The sequence below is a fragment of the Centruroides sculpturatus genome, unplaced genomic scaffold (assembly GCF_000671375.1).
Source record: "Centruroides sculpturatus isolate CEXI.00-Female unplaced genomic scaffold, Cexi_2.0 scaffold381, whole genome shotgun sequence".
Taxonomy (NCBI): Eukaryota; Metazoa; Arthropoda; class Arachnida; order Scorpiones; family Buthidae; genus Centruroides; species Centruroides sculpturatus.
Genome location: NW_019384670.1, coordinates 5,079 through 31,616, shown reverse-complemented (window position 1 = coordinate 31,616; position 26,538 = coordinate 5,079). Strand labels below are relative to the sequence as shown.

General features: G+C 32.0%; 1 protein-coding gene across 1 annotated transcript; it reads right to left on the bottom strand.

Annotated features, from left to right (window-relative positions):
* LOC111626686 (flocculation protein FLO11-like) lies at positions 1 to 26,538 on the bottom strand. The gene is made up of 4 exons (XM_023370167.1): positions 25,797 to 26,538; positions 19,284 to 19,549; positions 7,398 to 8,106; positions 1 to 867 (listed from the first exon to the last, which is right to left on the bottom strand). The coding sequence occupies exons 1-4, from the start codon at positions 25,876 to 25,878 to the stop codon at positions 383 to 385; spliced, it is 1,542 nt and encodes a 513-aa protein (XP_023225935.1). The 5' UTR covers positions 25,879 to 26,538; the 3' UTR covers positions 1 to 382.

Genomic DNA, 26,538 nt, shown 5'->3' with positions numbered 1-26,538 from the left:
TTAAGTTAATTTAGTTCCATCATATATTTATAGATGGAAAATATCTTTTTGTTAAATTGTATAAGACAAAACTTCATTGCTTTTACAAATTAAATTTGAATTATTTAGAGTGATTTCCATCCTGTTCATTTGTCCAACAAATTATTATATGCAATGCGTGACGGGCACTTGTTCTCGCCACATAATTTTATGACACACACAAACGAAAAGAGGAAAAATGGAATGAATTAAGAATTCTGACCCTTCCTATTTCTGAAATGGAGGCAATAAAACACATCCATTTAGATTTTAACATTCCACATCAAGAAAATTTGATAACATTAACAAGTATTACCATATAATTAGACTAAAGAATGCAAAAATTGAAATATCACCGACGACTTCATTGTGTCACTGGTACATTAATTGTTCCCGGCTGTTTGTTGGCAGATGAGGTCGCCGCAGATGTCTGAGGTCCGTTTGAGGCCGCAGCCATGCTGACAACAACGACGGGCTGAGCGGCAACCGATCCAACAGCCGGTTGCAAGAACTGTTGTGGAATGATTGGTATCTGTCCAACAGATTTTAAGACTGGTGAAGTGATGACTTTCCCCAACTGTGGCTGAGCTGAATACACCTGTGGATGATGCACTGTTGCAGAATGTGACACCATTGACATTGGCGTAACTAATGGAGTCACTGCCGACACGTGACTTCCGGCAGAAACAATGTGGCCAACAGAAGCAGCCACAGGTGATTGAGGCATAACGTGCGTAACGTGAGCAACACCAGAAAGTTGAGAGAGAGAAGATCTTGCAGCCGGCGAGACGGACTTAATAGATGCGGCAACAATATGACGTCCCACGTTATTGATCTGAGATGCCGGTACTAATTAAAACAAATATGAAAATTAAAATGATAAGCAACACGAATATTATATATTAAAAATGTTTGTGTCCACCTATTTAAACATACAGTCAATAGTTAATTATCTTATTTATAATCAACTATCCTCATAATTAATAAGAAACAGTCTTGTATGTTTTTTCTTTTATGTATATAGTAATTGTAATAATTTATAAAATATATATATATACATTAGGTTCAAAGAATGAAATCACTCAATGAGCCAAAAAAAATGACCACAACGCGTTGTGGTCATTTCAAAACAGCCACAAAGCGTTGTGGCTAACTCAAAATGACCATGAAGCAAAATTCACATTGTGGCTTTCATGATATTTGACCACTATGTGTTGTGATGTTTAAGAAAAGCCATAACGCGTTCTGAACATTAGCTAATGCAACCACGATATGAAGGATAGGTTGTAACTTGTCAACAGGTGCATTACAAACACTTGCAGAGTTTGTATTGTGTTCATTCTTGACCAGTGTTGCCATTTCTACGATAATTACCCATTTCTAGAGTAATTTCAACCTCTCAGAGTAATGTTTCAGGTAGTCTTATATTTAGGGTAAATCTAGGGTAAAACTACCCTGTGTTCTGATGCTATTACTTATCGCTCCACAAGTTTCGCTGGAAAAAGTTTTAGCCTGAAACCATTCTGTTTTTCCCTATAACTAGAGAGTTTTAGGATAGAACAACAGAAGTTAAAGAAATACTGCAGATTGATGCTAGGTACATGGGTGTACACTATACAGTGATACTTCGATTTTCGTCTATAATTAATCCATCTGAAAACAATCAGCGAAATCCGAGGTATTACTGAGATAGAGAGTAATACCTCAGATTACTCTCTATCTCCCAATACACCCAAGTAATACACCCAAGTAGGATTTCGCTTTTCTCAATCTTCGTGCCATTGAGCCATTGGCACTCTCTATATCAGATGTAAAGTAATACCTCTGATAAAGCCTAAAAATCCTAAGACATTTTAGTTATTAAAATTTTCAAAAACAGTAAGCATTGATTATTATTTCACAATAATATTACAGGGATCTGAGTCATAGAATCGTTTGTCTTATGTTTTTTTTATTCAAGCTTGAGCTCGAGCTCTAGCTCGAAGAGTTTTCTCAATTTAGGGTAATTTTCTGCAGTTGAAATTGGTTTGATTGTTTTAGTTAGAATGCCTAATATTGATAGGAACGTGCAGCTCCAAGAAATGTTTTAGCTGTCGTTACGAGCATTAATCCATCGGGTCTCTATCAGTTAGGAAACAAGGAAAATCTTCTTGATCAACTTTATGCTCGTAATGAATTTACAATTTCTACAGTAACTTTATTAACATTCAGAATGCACCCTCAACTTTATTAACACTTCGCTCAGCATCCTTGTTAACATCTGGAAGTAAGCACAAGTTTACAATGTGTCACTCTAAAAAATACTGTATTAATAAAAATGCAAATGTCGCTCAAAGAACATAAAAATGCATGAATAATTAAATGTTGTTGTAAAGTAACCAAGTTAAATTTCTGTATATGGTAAATAATTTTGTTACCTGCGTATATAAGATGATTGAAGATATATAAATCATAATGAAAAAGAAAGTTTTATTTTCTTATCATCACTCATTATCCAGAACGTGTAATGGCTTTTAACCATAATAAATCCATTGCACAGTGGTTTTTAACTTTAGCAGCTGATTTTTATTTTATCATATATAGTATATCAAGTACCTACAAGTATATGTAATTAGATCTATAGCACTTTTTAGCAAAATAAAAGAAATAAATGTGTATTTTTCTCCATATATTTTATTTCTTTGAAATTTTTTAAAGTATAAAAATTAAATTTCTAGAAAAACTTGTAGAACTAATGTTGTTTGGCATTAAAAATTGTAAATAAAAATGTTTCAAGCCTATAATCCATATTTTAAAGTTACAAACAACTGTGCGTCATATGATCCTGTATCATGGTTGCATCAGCTAACATTCAGAATGCATAATGGCTTTTCTTAATCACACATGTAATGGTCAAATATCATGAAAGCCACGACACGAATTTCGCTTTGTGGCCATTTTTACAAACAGCCAGGACCCAAATTTTGCTTCGTGGCAGTTTTTTTCGCTCAATGAGCGATTTCGGTCTTTGAGCCTAACACACACACACACATATATATATATATATATATTTTATAATCAATTCTTTATGGAATTAAATACTTGATTTGATCCATTTTTGTAATTAAATGATATATTAACATTTAGGAAAAATTAAACAATTTAATTTTTCCTAAATGTTAATATATCATTTAATTACAAAAAGGGATCAAATCAAGTATTCAATTCCATAAAGAATTGACAGTAATGTTCAACAAAACATTTTTTGAATAAGGAATTGCAAACTATTATCATTGGATTGTCAAATAATAAATCTAATATTGAAAAGAATATACTTTAAGATATTTATTTGTAAGAAAGCTGTTGTATTAAAGGTTTTCAAAAATGTATTTAAAGTTTTTGAAAAGTATGTAAAACTAATTTAAGGATTTTAATGATTAAAAAAATTGATAGTTTTATACATTTTATACATATGGGACTTCTTCAAGCAATCTTTCATACAGAAAAAAGTTTAACTGAAAAAAAACAAACAGCTTTCATTTCAAAGTTTAAAATTCTCTTTTCTTTTCTTACAAAGTACAAACAAGCCTTAAATTAAAATAAAGCCAAACAATATCTGAATCAAATACTAAATTAATGTTAATGTTCAATTCAATTTTTGTTTGTTTTAAATATTTAAAATAATGATATTTCAACAAAAGAATCTCTATATATACAGAATACACTAAGGAAGGGGTGGCCAACTGTTTTCGTCTCCGGGCCGAATTGGAAAAAAACTTTTTCCATGGGCCAAACCAGAGGCTGCCCTAGGAAGATTTTGAGGTGGTGCAAGATCTCATTGTGGTGACAGCATTGTGGCAACTAAATTGTAGATAGAGATTACAGATACATTTTTTACATTATCATGCTTTATCAACAGTCTATGCTGTACTTATGAGATTTGTAATGGAGGGTTAACTCTAAACGTACAGTGAGTTGTTGACTTTTTTTTTTAGGTGTCAGAATTTTTCATTGCGCTATTTGGACTTCAGTAGCTAATATTGAAAGATTGATCACGGGCCACATATATTCATTAGACGGGCCATATGTTGTTCATGCCTGCACTAAGGCAAAATCTATTTCCAATTTGGTAAGGTTCTTGCATATAAATTACAATTACATTTTATAAACTATTTTGAAGATTAAACAATAAAATAGGACCAATTTTATTTAAAATAATTAGAAGCAAAAATATGTCCAATTTTGTTCATGCCATATTAGTGTTTCTTCCATCATTTCAGCTATTGAACTTACCCCTATCCAGTTTAATAAACATTTCTGAAAATAACTTTGAGCTGACATTCTTTCATTGAAACTTACTATCATTGTGGATGGTGAAAGAATTGAAGTGGTAGAAAGTTACATACTTTTGGGCTCAAAGGTAGAAAGGAATGGAAGTTGTGAAGGAGAAATCAGGAGGAGAATTAATCTTGGCAGAACAGCCATGGCAAATCTCACCAAGATAATGAAAGATAAAGACATTTCCATTCATACTAAGAAAAGAATTGTAGAAGCAATGGTTTTCCCTGTAACATTATATGGCTGTGAAAGCTGGACTCTAAGGAAAAAGGAAAGAAAAATGATAGATGCATTCGAATTATGGGTATGGAGAAGATTACTTAGAGTTCCATGGACAGAAAAGAAAACAAATATCTCAATTTTAGAAAAAATTAAGCCAAGCTTCTCCTTAGAGTCAAGAATCTTAAAACAAAAATTGACCTACTTTGGACATGTGATGCGTAAAGAAGTTTCCCTAGAGAAGACTATTATGCTGGGAAAAGTGGAAGGTAGAAGGAAGAGGGGAAGGCAACGAATAAGATGGATAGAAGAAATCGAAAAAGTCACAGAAATGAAGCTGGAGGAGCTACGAGAGACAACAAGGGAAAGATCAAGATGGAGAAGACTTGTCCATGAAGTCACCAGGAGTCGACGATGACTCGATGGAACTTAACAACAAAAATCATTTTTTAATTTTGACTGATTTCTGATTTTTTAAATGTTGTTATTAATAGAAAGATTAACATACCAAAAACCTTATTTTAACACCAGTAGGAGTTACATTTTTTTATGGACAAACATTTTCAACCTAATTATAAGTCTGCTTGAGGTCCTAAACCTTATGTTCTATTTTGGAACTTGAAGGAGATTGATATAATATTTCAAACTTTGGAATGATGGTGAAATTCAAAATCATATTCAATGTTCTTAGTATAAATATTTATAAATTTAAAAAAATTTTATATAGATATTTACAAATTTAAATGAATGTTATATAAATTTACGTAGGTTTTTAATATATATTGATATTTTCTTAATTAATGAAATCCATTTTCTTGAGTCCTGTTTGGATCATCATAAAATGCTTGCAATGCACTTGAAATCCTCCCCCTCCTCCTTAAAACTGAGACATTCTCCTTTCAATTCCACTTTATAAATTTCCAGAGCTTCCAATTCTTTAGCATGCTCTGCCGGAATAGTGTGTCTAATGAGACTAGCTTGTTCTAATTTTGGTTTCACTCCTGTTTTGGAGACATGTATGAACAGAGTGATGGTTTATTTCTTCTTTTCTGTCATATTTGTGTTCTACAACTTGTTTAGTCAGTGATCTGTTAATTAATTAATGTATTCGATGTATACTAGATCTTTATCAAATACTATGATCTTGTATAATCTCAGTGTCCTCATTTTATTCATGAAATCTTTACAATTATGTAACAACTTACAGATTGATGGCCTTCTCCTGTATGTGAGTATGGTGTCTCTATTTCTAGCAATTTCCTTATAATATGCCAAACAACTGCCATTTTAGGCTACTTCTTTGCAATTATTTTAATTTCTAAATAATTTGTCACTAGAGGCAAGCATTAGGTGCCATCTCTTATTAAATTTTATAATTATGATCTAATATGGCAGTTGTTTGGCATATTAGATCATATATATCAGGTATATTTTATGGTGTTTGTATATGTATAGTTTCCTCATATACAAACACCACATGAGAACATCTGGTCATATTCAATGATTATCAGTCTGTTTCCTGCTAGTGTTAAAATAAGGTTTTTGGTGTGTTAATCAAGTAACCCAGCTTTTAGCAGCCAATGGAAAGATTACTGTAAATTAAATTTTGGTTAAAAGGACTGACATCATTTGTTCAGATAAAATGTTTAAGCAGAAAACTCCTAAAGATAGATGAGGAAGAAACAAAACACTATGTTAGATTAAATGTCATCAATTTAATTTGCATGCAGAAATTAATACCTAACTGAAAAGATATTTGTACAAAAACTGTTATATACCAAAAAATTTTGTAAGTGTTACATTAATAAATTTTATGTGGATAGATTTATTTTCCCTATTTATTTGTAATGTAACAATAATTTTTTACAGCAAATATTTTGTTTAGAACAACTAGTACCAATAGAAATGATAAACAAGCATAAAATAGAGGAATTCAAAATGGGAGAAAAAAGAAAAGGAAGAAAAATTGAAAAAGCCAAAATATGAAATGCATTTTTCATATAAACATTTTAGAAAATTAAAGAAGATAAAGAATAAAAAAAACCACTAGACTACTAGAATAAAGCCAATAACAGAAAAATAGTCTGTTTACTTTGAAAAAGTTTTTAAAAAATAATTTTTGTAAGTTTGAAATGACCATTGAGATCATTTTTACAATATTTTAAAATAGTTTTTTTCAATTAATATTTGTTTTTGTTCCATCATTAAAGTAACATTCATTTGCACAATACAAAATCTCTAATATGCTAATTACAAAGGATATATGAATGAGGGAACAATCAGTTCCCTCATTCACATATCCTTTAATTCTTGTCTCATTATGTATTTTATATGCTTATAATGGATTCAGTCTTCATCTTAACTATATACCAACCAATGCCAAATTCTATCAGGCTAGACATGGCTATATTACTAAATAAATTATGCAACCAATTTGGCACTAGAGGGAGGCGTTAGGTGCCATCTCTTAATAACTTTAATAATTATTAAAGTTATTAAGAGATGGCACCTAATGCCTCCCTCTAGTGCCAAATTGGTTGCATAATTTATTTAGTAATATAGCCATGTCTAGCCTGATAGAATTCGACATTGGCTGGTATCTAGCTTTGTAGAATATTGGGTTTAGTGATGCTGTTTTTTCATCTTAACTGTCAAGTTTTTAAATTTTCTACAGTTTTTATAAACAATTTTATTTGAAATTTTAAAATATATTATAACCATTAAATTGGATAATTAATTAAGACATATGCAAAAATCATAAAATATATCAGAAATAACTTGCAAACTCTAAGATTATTCAATAACTATTAACTTAATGTAAAAATAATAAAAGTAATTCTTACCTGCAGTAGGTAAAATCTGTGGCGTTGCAATACTTCTACCTGTCATACCTGATTGAACAATGTGAGAAAGTGATTTAGTGGTTTGTAATGCTGTAACTGCATTTGACTGTGATGGAACAGCTGTAGTTACCGACGTAAGTACATTACCAGCTTGATTAGATCCTTTAGCCGTTAGCATTGTGGTAGTGGTTACGGTTGAAGACGACGTTATTGCTAAAGATTTAACAATTCCAGAATTTGAGGATTCTGTGGTTCCTGCTGAAGAGGTTGTCAAACCTGTCAATCCAGCTACTTGATTAATAATTATTGATTTTGTTGCAGTAGTGACTTGAGTAACACCCATTACAGCCTGAGAAGCCACTAAAGTAAGTGGAGGCATTAATTGTTTTGCAGAATTTACTCCAGGAATAGGAGCTACTCTCACTAAAGACTGAGTTCCTGTTGTCTTTGGTGATGAGGTCACAACACTAGAAGTTCCTGTTGCATTTTGAGCACTGATTGCCATAAGAGATGCCGTGGAAGTTAAAATATGAAGAGGACCATTCTGAACTGTTGGTGTACTAGTGGAATGGCCAACAGATGTATTATTACCTAATGGATTAGGAGCTGCAATTACTTTCACACCACCTGGTTGAGTTATTACTTGTATTGTATTAGTATGAGGATTTGTAAGCATTCCTGCTACTTGAAAGCTGCATGCTGTTGTTACCTATAAAAGAAATAAATATTTATGTATTTTCTTATATATATATGTACACATACACACAAAATTTTATTTTTGCTTTGCATAGGATCAATACAAAAAGTCATTTTAAGAACTAATCATAATTAAAATTACAGATTTTATTAACACCAAAATTATGGATGAGATCAATTTGACTCCAACCACATATTGTTTTGCTAGTAGTTTGTTTACTGCATATCTGGTTTGGAATTTCATGAGTTCTCATGATTTGGTACCTTTACCAAATAGTAAAACATGCAGCTAAGTAACTACAAAGGAATCTGACAAAACTGAATATATTCTATACCATTAACTATAGTTAAGGGCCATACATTATACATATATTTTATTGTTTAATGACATTTTCAAAACTTTTTCTCTAGCCAGAGGGAACTGCTAATGAAAAGTAATGTTTTAGTAAAAACTTTTATTTCTTGATCATCAAGCATTAGAAAACACTTGATTAAAGTTCTTGATCCAGAAGACACTGCAATATCTTCAATATTTATCTGTAAACAAACTGAGAAAATGATGTTACTGAATATGAAAGCAATGGAGATGATTATGTTGACAAGAACAATCCAAAATTAAGTACTGACTCAGTCAGACTGACCTAGAAGATAACCTATTCAATGACTCAAATTTTCATCTCATCATCAATGAACTGCTTTCTATCCAAGAAGTGCTGCATAGAGTGAAAAAGATAGTAGTCAGATGGTGCAATGTTTGGGCTATACAGGAGGTGAGCCCAAACATAACCACCCAGCCAAGATCAAGCAGCTTCTATCAGAGAAATATCAATCATGTGGTCTTGTATTAAATTATATGCTAGATGATGATGTTAGATTGGAACCACTTCTTACCCTGTTTGACATAGTTCCAGAACTTATGTACATCAAAATCCATCTTGTAATTTTTGATTGCCACCAGTGCCTTCCATCAAAGATAGGCCTTGCGGGTGTCTGGATATTTATTATTTCCTCTAGATAGTAATATCTCAAAATTTGAAATGAATGAAAATGGATTTTGTGCAGTTGAGGTACATTTAACCCGTATGTTAAAGCAGTTTAAATAAGCAAATAAAATTGCAATCATTGCAATTTCAATGTATTTCTTATGAAGAAGTAAAGTCTAATTACTATAAAAAGGTATGATGGCATAAAAAAAAGAAGTCAAAAGTTAAACTTCTATTGGACACATTATCATAAATTTTTGTCAGAGAGTAGAAGGAAAATGAACCATTATTCAATCAGATTCAAGTGTGAACTTTTCAAATGGAGCAATTATAAAGGTTTAAAAAATTGATTTTTTCATTTGTTTACATCACATTTAAATTATCTATAATCAAACTTGTATCAACAAATCCTTACTTATTATATACCAAATTAAATGGGAAAAAACAATTTTTACTGCTTCAAAAAACTGCACTTTTGATCATACTAATAATTTACATTGATATCTTTAAATGCAGTATACTTTTAATTATAGTTCAAAGAAGAAAAATACATTCCATTTAATTATATTTTAAATTAATGTATAATTAAAAGTATATGGCATTTAAAGATGTTAGTGTGAAATTACTAGTAACAATCTTTAACATACATTAATAATAAAAACTTAAAAGTTATTTGTTCCCAAATGTGTATGATTAAAAAAGTAAAATACAAAGTCTAATGCCTCAGAGGCATAACATGAAAAAACATGTGTCTCATAAGTTTTGCCAATGCTAGCAGGTTGCCAACTCGCCAGGATTTGCCAAGAGAGCAAACCTGTTGACAACCTATCTAAAACACTCCAAAGTCATCTTCTCTAGTGATTGCATGGCTGACTTTCTAAAAATGGCTCCTGTAAACAATTACCTTCCTCACTATATTCAATTTTTATATACAATTCTACATGATCAGAGTCACAGGCAGAACTAATACAGACCTATCCATCAATAATCATATTTTTATATCTAAAATAAGCTCTTTCCACTGTACATGTTTCATGTAAGATAGCTCTTATATGAAACCTAGGGATATCTAAAGTCTCTGAATGTGCTTCCCTCTGCTGCTTTCTCCTTTGCTTTCTGTCAGTGATTGCAACTCAACAGACTCCAACAAACAGAGTGCAGCCCTAGCTAAGGAGAGTTGAGATTCATCTCTAGCCAGGAATCCAACACTGTCAGAAACAGAGGAGAAGAATAAGTGGCAGGGCTTCTGAAGAAGCTATATCTGGCACCTATGCCTCCACTTTGCCATCTCAGAAAACGACTGGCAAAATTAGTTCTTCAGCATGTCCTGTTGACTCTAATGAGACATGCAGTGTCATTGGTGTCATCAGTGAGAAACAGAAGATAAATTAATCTTCTGAACCTGTTGGAGAACTCTTAACAAATAATATTTCACACTCATTTTGAGAAAAAACAGTAATTAAGCTATATAAAAGCACCATGAATTGTTGTAAATAACAGGGGAAAAAACAAAATTTTGACTCTTTTTATCCATAAGCAGAATATATTTACTTAATGAATTAAGTAAAACAGACTTGTGTTTAATTGTGTTTTATCAATTCATTAAATAGCTGTCATTCATTGAGCTTTTAACACAACTTATGAAAAGCAAAAGACAAGTTCCCTGATGCATCTGTGAGGGCCAGGATTTAAGAGGGCCGAGATTCGAATAGTTATATTCATTTTGTTCATTCATTTACCGTTTTGTTTCAAAATCAAACCAATTTTTTTAAGTTAGGGTTAACACAAAAAGGGAAAAACAACCGACAAATTTTCTCATAAAAACTCCATTCCCAAGACAATACTTCCCTGTAGAAGATGAGTTAACTGTTGTGTCATAAGTTTGTCACTTCGCCCACCATTGGTCCACGAAGATCATCATCTGTGACGTACATGGGGAAATCTCAAAAAGAGAGCCCCCATATAAAAGACAAGTGCGATGACGACACAGAGGAAGGTTATTGTTCTGTGTGTGTGTGTGTGTGTGTGTGTGTGTGTGGATTTTAACTATTTTAACAAGCCCGGCATTCGGACTCCAAGATTGTCCTGAAACCACCATCCTGTATAACTAGAGGTATTTATCCTACACGCGATGATGTGTAAGCTCTCTCTCGAATATTCCAACCTCGCGGGTAGGGTCGCAACCACTTTATACTTTGCTGTTACTTTATAAACTATACGGATTGAAAATCCCGAGAGGGATTTGTATTCCAATTATTAACCATGTATAAATGTACGGAATAAACGGGTATTTTGTTAACGAACGATTGGAGTGCATTTCTTCCACCATTATCACCTCCATACTGAACCCGAAGTCCTCGACGAGATCGCTCGTGATAATTCCTCCCATCTATCCGGGATAAATTGATAGATTGGTGTCAGATCCTGACAGATGAAAGAATCTAACGATCCTTTCTCCTAACCCTTTTTCTCCCATCTTTTAGACAAGCGAGACCGGACCTCAAGGTCTTGAGTCGAGTAAGAGGTAGGAGGCAACATCCTCGTAAACATCCTACCCCCGATTAGTCTCACACATCCATCTATTGTGAACAAAAGAAGGCATTAATAATAAATATGAGCCAAAAGTGAAAAGATATATGATAAGAATATCTGCTAGCACTAATATTTAGTGGTGCCACCTCTGATGTTGATAACTCCATGGCACTTTTACACCACTGAAAGGATGATGCAATCACTCAATGTTGCAGGAGGCATAAAACACAATTTTACTGATACATGATAAAATTTAGTTTTTGTGCAACTGTATCAGATTTTCAGGAAAATGTTAGGGTAACACAATTTTTTTACACACCTCTGTATATGGTTGATGTCCGCAGAGCCCCAATGCTTCCCAATGATTACAATGAGGTGTCACCTGGTGCCCAATGTGATTGTTCACAATACCTGTTATATTGCCCAGATACCTTCTAGCCCTTAGCACAATGGTTTTGTGCTAGGGGATTGAAGGTATCTGGGAATGACATTTTCATGTTGGTACTGGTGGTGTTCCACTTAGTTGGATCCTGCTGTGACATTCAGGACACCACAGACTTGTAAATCAGTTTTTCTCTCTGACAGTACAATAAACTTAAAAGTACCAAGTAAAAAGTGAAAATTATAGTTTTGGGAGAGAACATTGATACCACCAAGATTTGAAACACCAACCTCACAGTTATGAAACCAGTGCACCCTCACTGAGCTACCAGCCACTCTGCAAATGATGGGAATTCTAAGCATTTTGAGTGATTTGAAATTTTCAACCTCAGTTTTCTCATTTAATTTTGAATATTGAACCCTACTGCTTGGCACATATCAGTTATTGGGGATGCACTATAATCTCACCAAGTTTGACCAAAATTGGTGATCCCAATGTCATACCATCCCCTTGTGAGACACTGCAACATAGATCACCAAGGTGGAGATCAAGGTACAACAGGGAGCACTCCACAATAAAAGTATAAAAAGAATTTAAGAAAATATCAATTCTTCAGCAAAAACTACAACAAACAATTAAAAGTCCAAAAAGATAAAGTACTCCTACAGAATCTCAGGGTAGATTCATAAGCAATTCTTATTATAAGTTATAACAAAATTCCTGATAAGCTGTTAGATATAAGAAAACTTACATTCACAAAACTAATTAAATATGTCTTGTAAATACTATCAATATTAAATAGCTTTTGAATTAATATAAAAGAAAAAAGACCTTGACTGAATATTTGTATCAATTGTATAATACAAAAATATTTGTTTTCATACATAAAAATATTTTATTTATTTTATTTTTATCAAGTAGTTATTATATTTTGTTTCAATTTTTGAAAATGTTCAGTGTTCATAATTTTTGTTCTATGCCAAATGACTGCCATATTAAATCAGGCTACAAATCTACGCTAATTGTTAGAGATGGGGCCTAATGCCTCCCTCTACTGACAAATTATTTAGAAATTAATTAAAAATAATAGTGGGAAAGTAGCTTGATTTAATACAGTAGTCATTGGCATATTACTAATATGTATCAGGTTTCAGAATGTTTATATTTTGTTCTATGCTATTTTCATTATGAATTTAAATTTGATGTTTGCTGGTGATTTCTGCATACACTGCTTTAACATACGTTTAACCTGTATGTTAAAGCAGTGTACATGGAAATCACCAGCAAACATCAAATGCAAATAGCTTACAGGAGATGTCAAAGATTGTAGGACATCCTCAGAAATAGAAAGGACGCTCCGGATCATAACTGAATTTAAATTGTTTGATTTCTATTTCATTTGATTTAGAATGTGTAAACCTGAAGGAGGTTTTTAAAAAAGACTGAAAATGTTTATTATTAGTTTACATGCTGCTTTAAAAAGGTTGAGTTTGTCTTAATTTGAATCAATTATTAGATAGTCAACTCAATCATTATTCCCATTAGAATCTCTCTTATTTGAAACACCTAAGGTATTAAGGAATGCCAAAATAACTGATAAGACTTTCTAGCATCGGGACTGAAACCGTTTATAGAACAGCTTAGAAAAACATCTTAAAAATTATTATCTTTTTTTACATGAACTTTTAGGATGGATTACAGAAACAAGCCTAAACTTTGATTTTCATCTAAAGGTCTGTAGCTGTAAACTTTAATTAAACTAGTTCAGCTAAACCAATGCTAAAGTGTATTTCAAAGTCAGTTTTAAGTAGATCTAGATGAATATCACATAGATCAAAACTGTTACAAGAAGATTGCTTTTCCTTCTAGCTACGAACTGATAGATCAATCAAATCTGTTTTGTTCCCAACACTAAAAAATAGTAACAACAATCCACAAAACCTTTTTATAACAGTGTTGTGTCCTATAACAAACCGACCCCTTCACTTAGGCCTGTCCTGGATAAAGCTAGGTCCCCAACGAGGCTGCTCGAGAAGGCCGTTCACAACATCGCCGATGAGCGTTTGAAGGGTTATAAGTTTTCTACCACCAATTCTGCAGCTTTTGTTGAGTTGTTACAACGGGTCGATGTGTGTGACAACCCACACTTCACAGTCTTCGATTTCGTGTCCCTTTTCCCTTCAATATGGCTGCAGCCATGCTTCTGTGCCCTTAGGGACCTTCTACTTCACGAGAATCATGCACTTCGGCACTGTCAGCAGATATTAGAGCTGGCACATCTAATGTGCTACACTTGGTTTTCCAGTTCAACAACACTACTTACTTACAAAGCCGGGGTGTTCCCATGGGCAGCCCACTATTAGGGGACCTTTGCAAGCTGGTGGTAAGACAGTTGGAGGAGAGAGTATTGCCCAAATTCTTACCATACATCAGTCTATACCAAAGATACATGGACGACATCTTTATACTTTGGAAAACCACACCGAATCTCAACGATTTTTTGTCGTGCATGAACAACAATGCTTATGGCCTCACCCATGGCTTAGATCAAGTTGGCAACTCGCGTGCACATTTTCTAAATGTTGACATACATCTCAGGGGTGGCAAGATAGAAATGAGGGTTTACCATAAACAGGACTAGCTTCCACTTTTCATCCTCGCAAACTCGTCCAACCCCTTTGCCTACAAAATTGCGGCCTTCCATGCCCTTATCAGACAGGCCTTCATGCACCATACAAACACTCACAACACCCGGTTAGAGCTCCGCCGCATAGAAAAAATTGCCAATGAGCATGGCTACAGTAAAGGCATGATTTGCAGTTTAGCCCATGCCTGCGCCAACCGTCCCCCACGCCGCAATGGCAGCCCCCTGCCCACGCCGGACGGCAGCCACCAACCCATTAAGAACAATAGACACATGGTCATCTGATTCAACAAACATTTAGACACCCTATACAGGGAGATTGCTTGCTGTAATCGCACAAAGATCGTGTACAGGAGAACCGGCACTATTTACGACCTACTACGCAACACCAAGGACGCGATAGATCTCAACAGGGCCCCAGGGGTATACTCCACTCCCATCAGGGATGATAGATTCCATAGAGACTTAGTTTACATTGGCTCCACCATCTGCTCAACACAAAAACGGTTAAGTGAGCATCAATCGGATATTAAAAATAACAGGCACACAACCGCCTTGTTGGCCTATGTTACTGATCCTGAAATTTGGGCGAACTTCCAAAACACCAAAGGAATCAGACAGGCGTTTCGTATTGATCACATCCATCACCTGGAGGCCTGGGAGATTTATAAAGCCAACATTGGGGGCACCTGTATCAACTTTAAAGACAGAGAAAGGATCGCGCGGGTGTGGAGATACTTATTCAAAAAATTCAAACTGAGACAAGCGGAAAGGCGAAACGCGATATGCGCATTATTTATAGCTTGGGCGTCATCGTTCCTACAGTCAAGAGGAGACACTGTTTAGTCACCACCTGAAGCAGACCTCTGTGGAGGTTGAAAACATTTGTGAAGATTTTATAATAGTGTTGTGTCCTATAACAAAGGTTTTATGGATTGTTGTTACTCAACGCAGTGTTAAGATTAGTAGTTGTTTTGTGCTAAAAAATAGTGGAATAAGTTTCTGTAAGACATGTAACTTTTCCAAAAAAGGAGAAATCAATTTTGCTAACATTTTGTGTTTTCCTAGACGGTCAGTTCAAATTTTGATCAACTGAATAGTAGTCAGAAATCAATTAACTTTGATCTTACTTATCTATTTAATTAAATATTAACATTTCAGAAAATTAAGATTTAACATTTTAAAAATGATTTAAAATTATCTGCACTTGAACATTACTAATGGAAAAAAATTGATAAATACAAATTGGGGGCCATAGCAGGCATTGGCCATACAATACTTTTCATGGTTTTTATCCAGAAAAAAAAAACTAAATGATGTCTTTCATTAAAATACTGGAAAAGAATGAAAACATAAATAAAAACAGAGGCAGCAGCAAACTTTGATCTCAGAACATTTTCATCTCATAAAAGTGGAACAATTTGTCTTTGCAGCTTCTTTCCATTATTGTATCTAGTTTACACAACACTCTTATGCGATACTACATTATTATTACAATACTCTTATGTGAATACTCTTATGCGATACGCTTATGCTCATATAATTGAATACTCTTAACTTATTATCCAACTGCACATGGCCTTACTTTAAACTCTCTACAGACCAGCTACTTTGCAGATCTAGAATTTAGTGCTAAATACTAGTTTCTGATACCAAGTCTGAACAAAGTCTAGAATAAACAGTCCATGAAATGAATTTTTTCAAAAATCTAGGTCTAAACCAGTTCTAGACCTTATCAGGATCTGGTTTTCTGAAATCTACCCTTACAGTTCCTTCCTTCAGAACTTATTTGACATTTCTTTTATTATTATTATTATTATTAACAACATATACACCTTATTGCTAAGAATCATTTTACTACTTTAACTAACGTTTTCAATCTGATCGACAGGCGATCATCAGGTTATCAGTTTAGTGGAACATTTACAATTGTTCTATAATAGAGCAATAAGGTGTATATGTTGTATAATATTCAATGAGTCTGAGTGTATGTTGAAGTATAATTATTAACAGCATTAATTTCAGATAAATTTGTTTCTAGACATGAGTTTTAAAGTTTGCCATTACAGTTTCATGACAGTTTATTTTCTGTCATTTTTTTCCTATAGCCTCTATAAAGACTATAGATCTATAGACTTTATTGGCTCTCTCTAAATATATTCTCAGAAATAACATACTTCATAAACTTGATTTAAAATAAACTTGATTTTCTTTTTCTCAGACATTGCAAATGCATGAGAAGTGAAAAAACTCCAAAAATAAAATAATAATATATCATTAAAAATACTTCCTGATTAGCTATATAAAAATCAGAAATATTCATTAGTGATGTCATCAGATATACTCTTTTAATTCCAATGAAACCATGTTTTTTTTATTTCCTTTTACTTTTCATAGACACAATGTAGTGACACTTTTTAAACACTTTGCAAGATTATTCATCTTTTATTAGGTTGGGAAAGTTTCAAGTGTCTGCCTTATCAACTTTCCCAATCTAATAAAAGATGAACAATCTGCCAAGTGTTTAAAAAGTGTCACTACATTGTGTCTATGAAAAGTAAAAAGATATACTCTTGCTATTAGGTTCTTCTGCTTTGTCATACATATAACAATACGTTTGGTAAATACAAGATATAAGATATAAATTTCTGGTAACTAAATTATCAGAAAGTTACTATATTACATCTTACAAGATATTCATGAACTTCTTAATCTTAATCAATAATAAATAAATATGAAAAGAATAGAACAAACAATACTAACTTTAGAAATATATGTCAAGTGACAATTAATGTTTAGACACAAATGAACTGTACATGCAAAAGTTGTGTGGAGACTGGTATTCTACCAGTGAGCTAGTGATAAAAATGGTAAACAATTGAAAGAGTTTGGCATTATTTTAGGTATGGTATGCAAACAGCAATATTCCAGTGAAGACAAGATTTTTCTCTTGAAAATGTATTATAAATTGGGTAAAAACAATCACAGAATTGCTCCACAAATTGTACACAACATTCAAGAACTGCCAAAAACCATCTTGGGGTACAGTCATGAACTTAATACAGAAATTTGAAGAAACTGGTACTGTCCTTGATGCCTATAAGGAAAATGTCTAAAACTTGACAGCATGGTAGAAGAAAACATCAAGAGCACCAAAGCTGTAATCAACAAGACTCCATCAACATCCTGTCATCAATTAGTCAGCCTGCTAAAAATGAGCAGAGACTGAAAAAAACCATGAAAAAATTTTTATATGGAATTGTCTGATTATTAACAATAGCAGCATTATAGCCTGATGTAATCCAGTAATCAGTTAGCATATTTTATTTATTTTAATTTTGAATTGTCTACAAAGCCTCAAAGATTCAACTACACACAACACATTCATTGTCCAATAACATAATGACTAGATCATTCCCAACTTTATCTCATTCAGTGAGAGGGGAGTCCATTTTTGACTTGGAAGGCTACATCAACAGGCAAAATTTCCACTCTTCAGGCTCAGAGAAACCACAATTCTCCATAACAAAACCTCTTCACCTTCAAATAGTCACAGTTTGAGCTGCCCTGTGTGGTCAAATGGTTTTTGGTCCATTTTGTATCAAAGGACAGTCACCACAGCTTGATACAAGGCTCTTCTTGCAGAGAATTTTTTCCAAAGATTCAAAACTTTATGGTTGATGTTTATTGATTTCAACAGAATGGAGCACCCCTCAGAGCATGGGCTATTTTTGATATATTTTTGACATTCAGGACAAATTAGTATGAATTCTCCATTTATTTAGAATATTCTTTTTCATTTAAATTATTTCCATTGCATTTAATATGTTTTTCAAGTGTTCTTTTTTAAGTTTGATGTTCCAACTGAAGAAGGCCTACAGCAGTAGATGAAACCGTTTTTGGTTAATTAAATTGCTGGAGTAATAAAAGGTGTACTGCTTCTTTCATTTAGTTACATATCCAGTTTAGTCAAATTATTTTGCAAATGCTATAGCCTAAGCTACCCAAATCACTATCCTGACAGCATTCCCTGACCTCCATACTTCCTAGACTTGAGTCCTCTTGATTTTCTTCTTTGGACTATATTAAAGATAATGTCTATCACAAAGCCCCAAAATCAATTGATAACTTCAAAACAACCATTGTTAATGCTTTTAATAGCATCCATAGCAAAGGTCATTGATAACTATTCCACATGTCTTCGTCATGTCATTGCATCCAGAGGCAGTCACTTTGAAAACCTCATCAGTTGATTTCAAGTAAACACTTGAGCAGTTTTACCTTTGTATCTATTACCATTCTCTTTAAATAAAGATTTTTGTTTGTCTAAACATTAATTGTTACCCAGTATTTAATACAAGAGTTGACTGATAAATAAGATCTCTATTTTCATAAAATTAGTTTAGAAAGAAATACAATAAACTGACCAGTTTTATTAAATAATAGTAAAATCATTTATTTTAATCATACATATTCATTATCAGTGTAATAACCATTTAGATTGGCATTTTTTCCCCAAAAATTTAATCCATTTTTGCATGAAAAACTTTCTAATTTTTCCTTGATCCACTTTAACTACAAGTTAAATTCAAGAAATCAAGATAAAAAAAAGAAAAGAAGAAATTCAATTCAATAGAAATCACTTCTACCTGTGATGAGAGTGATGCATGAGCAGATGAAGATTGACTTCCCGATGAAGTATTGTGTAATAATGAATTAGCAGATGCTAAAGAGGATGTTGTCATAGAGGACTGCATCTTTGGTAAATTATGTGGCATTGAATCTGTTGTTGAGACAGTTGAGAGTGACAATGCTGAAGACATTGAGGTAGTTGAAACTACAGATGAAACAGTACTTAGAACTTCAGGAATGAGGGAAGCATTGATTGATTTTGATGCCATGATTGAATCATCAGCTGTAAATAATATAAATTATCATTAGTTATAATCATATCTAATAATATATTTAAATATTGTTTATTTAAATGTAAGCATAAAATATTAATTTATGCTTATATTTAAATAAAATAAAACTATATTTTATTTAAATGTAAGCATCCAATAACCTGATTTTTAGATTAATGTCAAACAATTGCCAGATTACAGAGAACTATAATAAAGCTACTATTAATTCCATAATTACCTCAAGATAATTATGGAAAAAATTCAAAATTAAAATAAATAAAATATGTCAAACAATTTCTGGCTATAATGATGCTATTATTAATAACTGACATTTAATTATTAATAGCAGCTTTATTATAGCTTTATAAAATAATATATTATAGCTTTATATATATATATAAACAAACAATGTATGTTACATTTTTTATTCTTATAAACTTTATCCTGTTTTAAAACTTACAAAAATATTCCATAATTTCTCAAAATATTGATTAATTGGAAATTGAATTTTTAAGAATTATCATAATTTGTACATATATATATATATAAAATAAGCACAGGGTTCCTACTCAAATTTTTGTTTTGAATTCCCTGACTTTCCCTGACCAACTTTGTCCAAATTCCCTGACCCTCACATTTTTTAGTGTGGAATATCGACATAATAAAACAGCATTTACTGTTAACATTGAGTACATTTAGCCCTCTTTTTGCACAGTTGATATGCTTCAAAGACTGCCACATTAAAAAAATACAGTACATACATCCTGTAGAAAAATGTTTGATAGAATCCACAATTTCAATGTAATGAAAAAATAAGCAATTTACAAACAAAACACAAGCTTTTTATTTTATCATCATTTATCATTATTATTTGTATGTAAATCTAGTAAATACAAGGTAACATAAAATCAACAAAAATTATTCTTTGATAAACAAATAGTACTGTACTGTGCTTAAAATGAACTCTTGACTTAGAAACACATAATTTTAAAATCAATCTTTCAACAAAAAGAGTAACTTTTTTTTAACCTTTTTACATTACCATCTGTTGCATATCTTAAAAACAGTTATTGCAAATATAATGTTTAAACATGCATTATTATATGGATAGGATAGATAGGGTGTGACCCATATCCTATTTCTGAGATCAAAGAATGTTTTGATGAGAAGAAATAAAACTCATATTTAATCACTGAGCCTTCTACTGCCCCCATGAAAGCCTCCAGTGCCCGCAAAGGGGCGTTATCACCCACTTTGAGAAAGGATGATCTAGACCAGTGTTTCTCAACCCAAAACTCATCGCAGACCGGAAAATATCTGCTTTTTTTAAGTGGACCAGTGACAATATTATTTTTAATTGAAAAAAATTCTCTGTTGTAAAAAGAACTGCAAACTACATTGAGCAATAAATATTTGTTATTTTATTTACCAGTACATTAGTATACAAATCAATGTGATCGCTGCTTTTCTTTTTTGCTAGTAAGATCATCAATTCTTGGAGTTAAGGTGGTAACTGCAAGGCGTGAGGCAGAACTAACACTATAACGATTTCGTTGTTTCAATTTTATCATTACCATTGCTGAAAACGTTGATTCACATAAGTACGTTGTTGAAAAAGGTAGTAACATCCTAACTGCCTTTTTATGTAAAACTGGATATTCAGATTTAACTTTAATCCAAAACTGTGTTATGGGCATTGATTCAAACAATGTTTTAAATCCCAAGTCTGAACTTAATTTGATTAGTTTTTCGTATTCAAAGTCGTTCAATCTATTAGTTTGCTATCAATAAACGGATTAATAATCCACATATTTCCTATTTGAGAACAACGCATGGAAGGTTAAGTATATATTTTTAAAGTTTTCGCGGACTGGTCAGATTAGAGTTGCGGACCGGCGGTTGAGAAACACGGGTCTAGACTATTTCTCAAGTTTCTATAAAAAATTTCTGTTCATTCCTTTTTTTCTCTAATAATTAAATTATTTTACGTTTTTCTATTTTAGTTCCGGACAATTCCGGAACCTCACACTTGTATTCCTATGAAGTCATAGTATTACGAAAATTGGGATTCTTAAAACTTATAAAATAAAATAAATACAGAAATAAACAACAAACGAAATTACAATTATACGTTATTAAAATATAGAAGTTCAGCGCAGAGAATCGTAACTACAAATCTCTTTCTTTTGCAACATAACTATAAAAATTGTTTTGGTGTTGTTTCGCACAAAAAATAATCAAATTTATTTTAATTTTTTAGTAATGTAATTATTATTTTTTAAATTTACAGCTTTTTAATTTTTAAATTTTAATTATAAGCAAGTTAACATTGGTTAAACTATCGGATTACCTGTTGATTTTCGAAAATATAACTACAGAATATTTATTACAAGTATCATCAATCTTGCCAGTTTTTAAGCCCTAAATTTGCCAAAATCAGTGATATTTGTTATAACGTCATTTCAGTTAAACTAATTATTAAACTATGTATCGAAGTTGCAGAAAAAAACGGAAGAGAGGGAAAAATATGCTTGCAGTACAGTACTTTCAAGGAAAATCGTAACAACAAATATAAAAAGCTTGTGCCAACAACAAGTCAGCACCAGTATTTTACTGTAAACGTCGGGTAACTATTTATAATTTTTTATGCTGTGTAGTAATGTTTTAAACGTGAAAAACGATTAAATTACAGACTTTTACTGATCTATTTAGCTATTTTGAAATGAACATTCTAATAAATTACGATTTCAACTTTTAGTCCCTGTACACATTAGGCGTTTTTCAACGCGCGTTAGCTCGGCGTTCGACGAGCGTTAGTTCGGCGTTTAGCACTGGCTCAGTTTGGAAATGGACGAGAAAGTAATTGATTGTGTGTGCTCCTCCATCGTCGCTATAAGGCAGCACATATATCTCAAAGCGCCCATAAAGTGCCCGCAAAACGCGCGCTTTAACAAAAGTCTATAAACGCGCGCTTGGCGTTTGAGTGTGTACAGCTACATAGAACTCTTGGTTCTTTAAAACGTGCGTTTAACGCGCGTTGAAAAACGCCTAGTGTGTACAGGGCCTTAAAAGTTTGCAAACAAATTTTTAATTAGTTATTTTTTATTGTAATAAACAATTTCATCTTTTTATAATCGCTGAATTATTAAAATTAAAAATTAAACACTATTACATAGAAGTCGTTTATCCTGTTATTAATCCACAACTGTAAAATTATATGGCTTCAGAACGATGAAAAAAACCATTTCAAAATGGATTCTGGTGTATTTTCTTATTAAAGATTGCAGCATTACTTCTTGCCGCCTGCGTATGGCTATGATTGGTCATCTATATTCAGCAAACGAAATCAACAACGCAGTTAAGGAGACAAATTCCCTGACTTTTTGACAATTTTCGACAAATTCCCTGACTTTTTTACAATTTTTGACAAATTCCCTGACTTTTTGACAATTTTTGACAAATTCCCTGACTTTTTCAAAAAATAATGAAAATCCCTGACTTTCCCTGATTTTCCCTGACTTTCCAGGTGCGTAGGAACCCTGTAAGCACTACACATCTTCAGTGTAACTATTTAAATTCAAATGTAATTGAAACTGTTTATAAAAAGCCTTTACAATATTAATATGCTGTAGCAAATCATCCTTCAGTAAATGGAACAGTTGATTGCATAAAATTTATTAATGTGAATATATTTGAATTTTGATTTTACATATTTTTGATTTTATCTGATTAATAATAAAAATTATAATTCAGTGATAAAGTTATAACAGTGTTATTACAACAATTTCTTTTACATTTTCTAAACATAGAAAAATAAGACTTCATTAGTCATGTACAATTAATTTTTTTAAAATTAATTCTGTTCAATAAATAATTGTATACTTGCTTACTGGAGAATTCAATAAAACTTAAAAATAAAAACTATTCAACTATCCAGCATAATTATTTAATAACATAAGAACGTTTTCAAACGCATTAAGCGTCCATCATCAGTTATTTCTCTAATTTGAAATGGGAAATTCAAAAAATTACGCAATCGAATTTCAAATAGACGGTTATGTAAAAAAATTAAAAAGTAACATATTATAAACGAAAATGATATATACAAATTTCCGTGTATTTAATAAATAAACGCTTGATGATGATGATGAGCACTTGATGCGTTTGAAAACGTTCTTATGCTATTAAAGAATTATGCTGGATAGTTGAATGGTTTTTATTTTTAAGTTTTATTGAATTCTCCTGTAAGCAAGTATACAACAATACAAAGTTATTAGATAAAGATATTGCTTTTTCTAATCACTTTCAATGGCAAACCTTCATTTTAAATAACTTTGTGCACTTGGCACAAAACTGTGAAAAAAACCATTCTTTAAAAATTGCACTATTCATCCAAGCACATTTCTGGGACTTGTAAACAACTGGCAAAGAAGAAATGCTTATATGTTTTAAAGCATGTGGCTTAACAGATATTCCAACCAGTACAAAGGGTAATTTATATTTCCCTGAAGCATTACTGCAAGCAAGCAGTGTGATCCTCTCTCAGCTTTTTTTGCCACCTCTAGCTGAATCTTCTAATTTTGAAGCTAAGGTCTTTTTTGGTAGCATGTTGTAAAAAGACCAGTTTTATTGGCATTATAAATTTGATTTGGTTTTAGCTTTTCAGACTCAATTATTTTCTTGTTCACTACTTACAGTATCACCAGACACTGCAAAGTTGGTATACCATGACAAATTTTCCACTAGGGTTTGTGTCCCGGGACGTCTTGTGTCTCGAAGTCCCGGGACTTTTTCTAAATTTAATTGTCTCAGGTCCCAGGACATTCGGGTTAAGACTCAAGACATGCTTATCGAAATTGTATTTTTGAAATTTTATTTTCAAAAGGTTAGCCAAGCGATGCTTCCTTTGTTCTCCCTCCTGTTTACAAATAAACAATACAGGTGGGGATAATTTACAAGGCTGTGTGACTTTTAACCTTACTCTGTTAAATGTTTGTTAAAATATTTGTACACTGGCCACCACAGCTCAGTCGCAAAATATGGAATTTTTTTACTTCGAATTTGAATAAAACTGCACTTATTGCTTTTGCGGAAGATCTGCATTACAGACTTTTTGAAAATATCCCTTGTATCCAAACGCCAGATTTGGAAATAATAGATGCTGAACCCAGTACCAGTAGCTCTACAGTATACAACGAACCCAATGAGTCATTTCAAAGTCAAATGGAACAGGCAATTAAAAAAATCAAAGAAACTGTACCCAAAATTTTTGCAAAAAGATCAAGGGCAGCATTAAAAATGGAGTTCCAGTTATTTGAAGAAATCGGAAAATGTACTGAAAGTTTGGAACTACTTTATAAAGCTTTAAACACAATAAAACCAACATCTGTTGAAAATGAGTGTGTGTTCTCCTTGTTCGGAGGCATTATTACAAAAATCAGAAACAGATTGTTGAACAAAGCTGTAAATGCTCTGATGTTTTTNTTAATTTTTTTTTTTTACATAACCATCTATTTGAAATTCGATTGCGTAATTTTTCGAATTTCCCGTTTCAAATTAGAGAAATAACTAATGATGGACGCTTAATGCGTTTGAAACGTTCTTATGTTATTAAAGAATTATGCTGGATAGTTGAATGGTTTTTATTTTTAAGTTTCAATTCTGTTCATTTATTCAGTTATAATAAAAAGTACTCTCTTCTGTTAATGGAAATTAGAATAGTTATACCAAAAAAAAAAAAAAAAAACTGGATGTAAAGATTAGAACTGTATAATAATATAATAATATAACGATTAGAACATTAACTTAAGTAACAATTGTAAGTTTAGAAACAATATTGTTAAGATATGTTCTCATTCAATTTCTAACCCAGAGTAGGAAAATAAGACTACATCAGTCTATTCAGCAAACTGAATTCATCATAAATTACAGTACTGCCACTCATACGTTTAAAAATGCAGTAAGATTTTAATTTTCCTAACGTTTTCAGTCATTTTAAACAACCTTCCTCAGGATAGAAAACAGATTACAATTTAAAAATAAGAATGAAAGCTATCCTCTGGGACAAGTTGCATTTTGAATATTAACAGTTTAGAACATTAAACATTTAACTGCATGCATAGAACTTCTACATAGATTTAAAAATATACATATACGGGGTTCCTACTCAATTTTTTATTTTTAATTCCATGACTTTCCCTGACCTTCACATTTCTTACAGTATGGAATATCGACATAATAAAACAGCATTTTACTTACTGTGAACATCGAGTACATCTATTTCCGTTTTTACACAGTTGATACGTTCCAAAGACTGTCCCAAAAAGTATAATATATACATCCTGTAGAAAAATGTTTGATAGGATCCAAAACTTCAATGTAATAAAAAAATAAGCAATTTACAAACGAAACATGAGCTTTTTTATTTTATCATCATTTATCATTATTATCTGTATGTAAATCTTGTAAATGCAAGGAAGCACAAAATCAACAAACAGTATTCTCTGATATACAAATAGTACTGCACTGTGCTTAAAAAAAGATGAACTCTTGACTTAGAAACATGTAATTTTAAAACCATTCTTTCAACAAAAAGGGTTAACTGTTTTTTAAACAACAACATAATTTTAACAAAAAGTTAAATTTAAAAATTTTCAAATAAAGCATTTTCCCCATGTAAAAAATCGATCATGCTAACTAATTGATATTCAAAAGTATAACATACTACAGTGTTACTACAGGTATGATCAATATTAACAGTTTTTAAGCCCTAAATTTGCCAAAATCAGTAAAGTTTTGCAAATTTAGGGCTTAAAACTGTTGTTTGTTACCCAACTTTATTTATATTACACTAATTATTAAACTATGTATCAAAGTGCAGGAAATTAATGAATTCTGTAGTCTGTCACAAAAGTATAAAATTTTAATATACAGGAAAGAAAATGGAAATTATGTTTTGTTACACAATAAAAATTATTAAAATAAAAACTGATAAATATTT

Excerpts from the sequence above, each read along its gene's own strand:
- LOC111626686 (XM_023370167.1), bottom strand. The coding sequence starts at position 25,878 with ATGTATATATTATACTTTTTGGGACAGTCTTTGGAACGTATCAACTGT. Across the intron at positions 8,107-19,283 it reads ATGCATCACTCTCATCACAG|GTAACAACAGCATGCAGCTT; the intron begins GTAGAAGTGATT and ends TTTCTTTTATAG. Across the intron at positions 868-7,397 it reads ACAGATTTTACCTACTGCAG|TACCGGCATCTCAGATCAAT; the intron begins GTAAGAATTACT and ends TGTTTTAATTAG.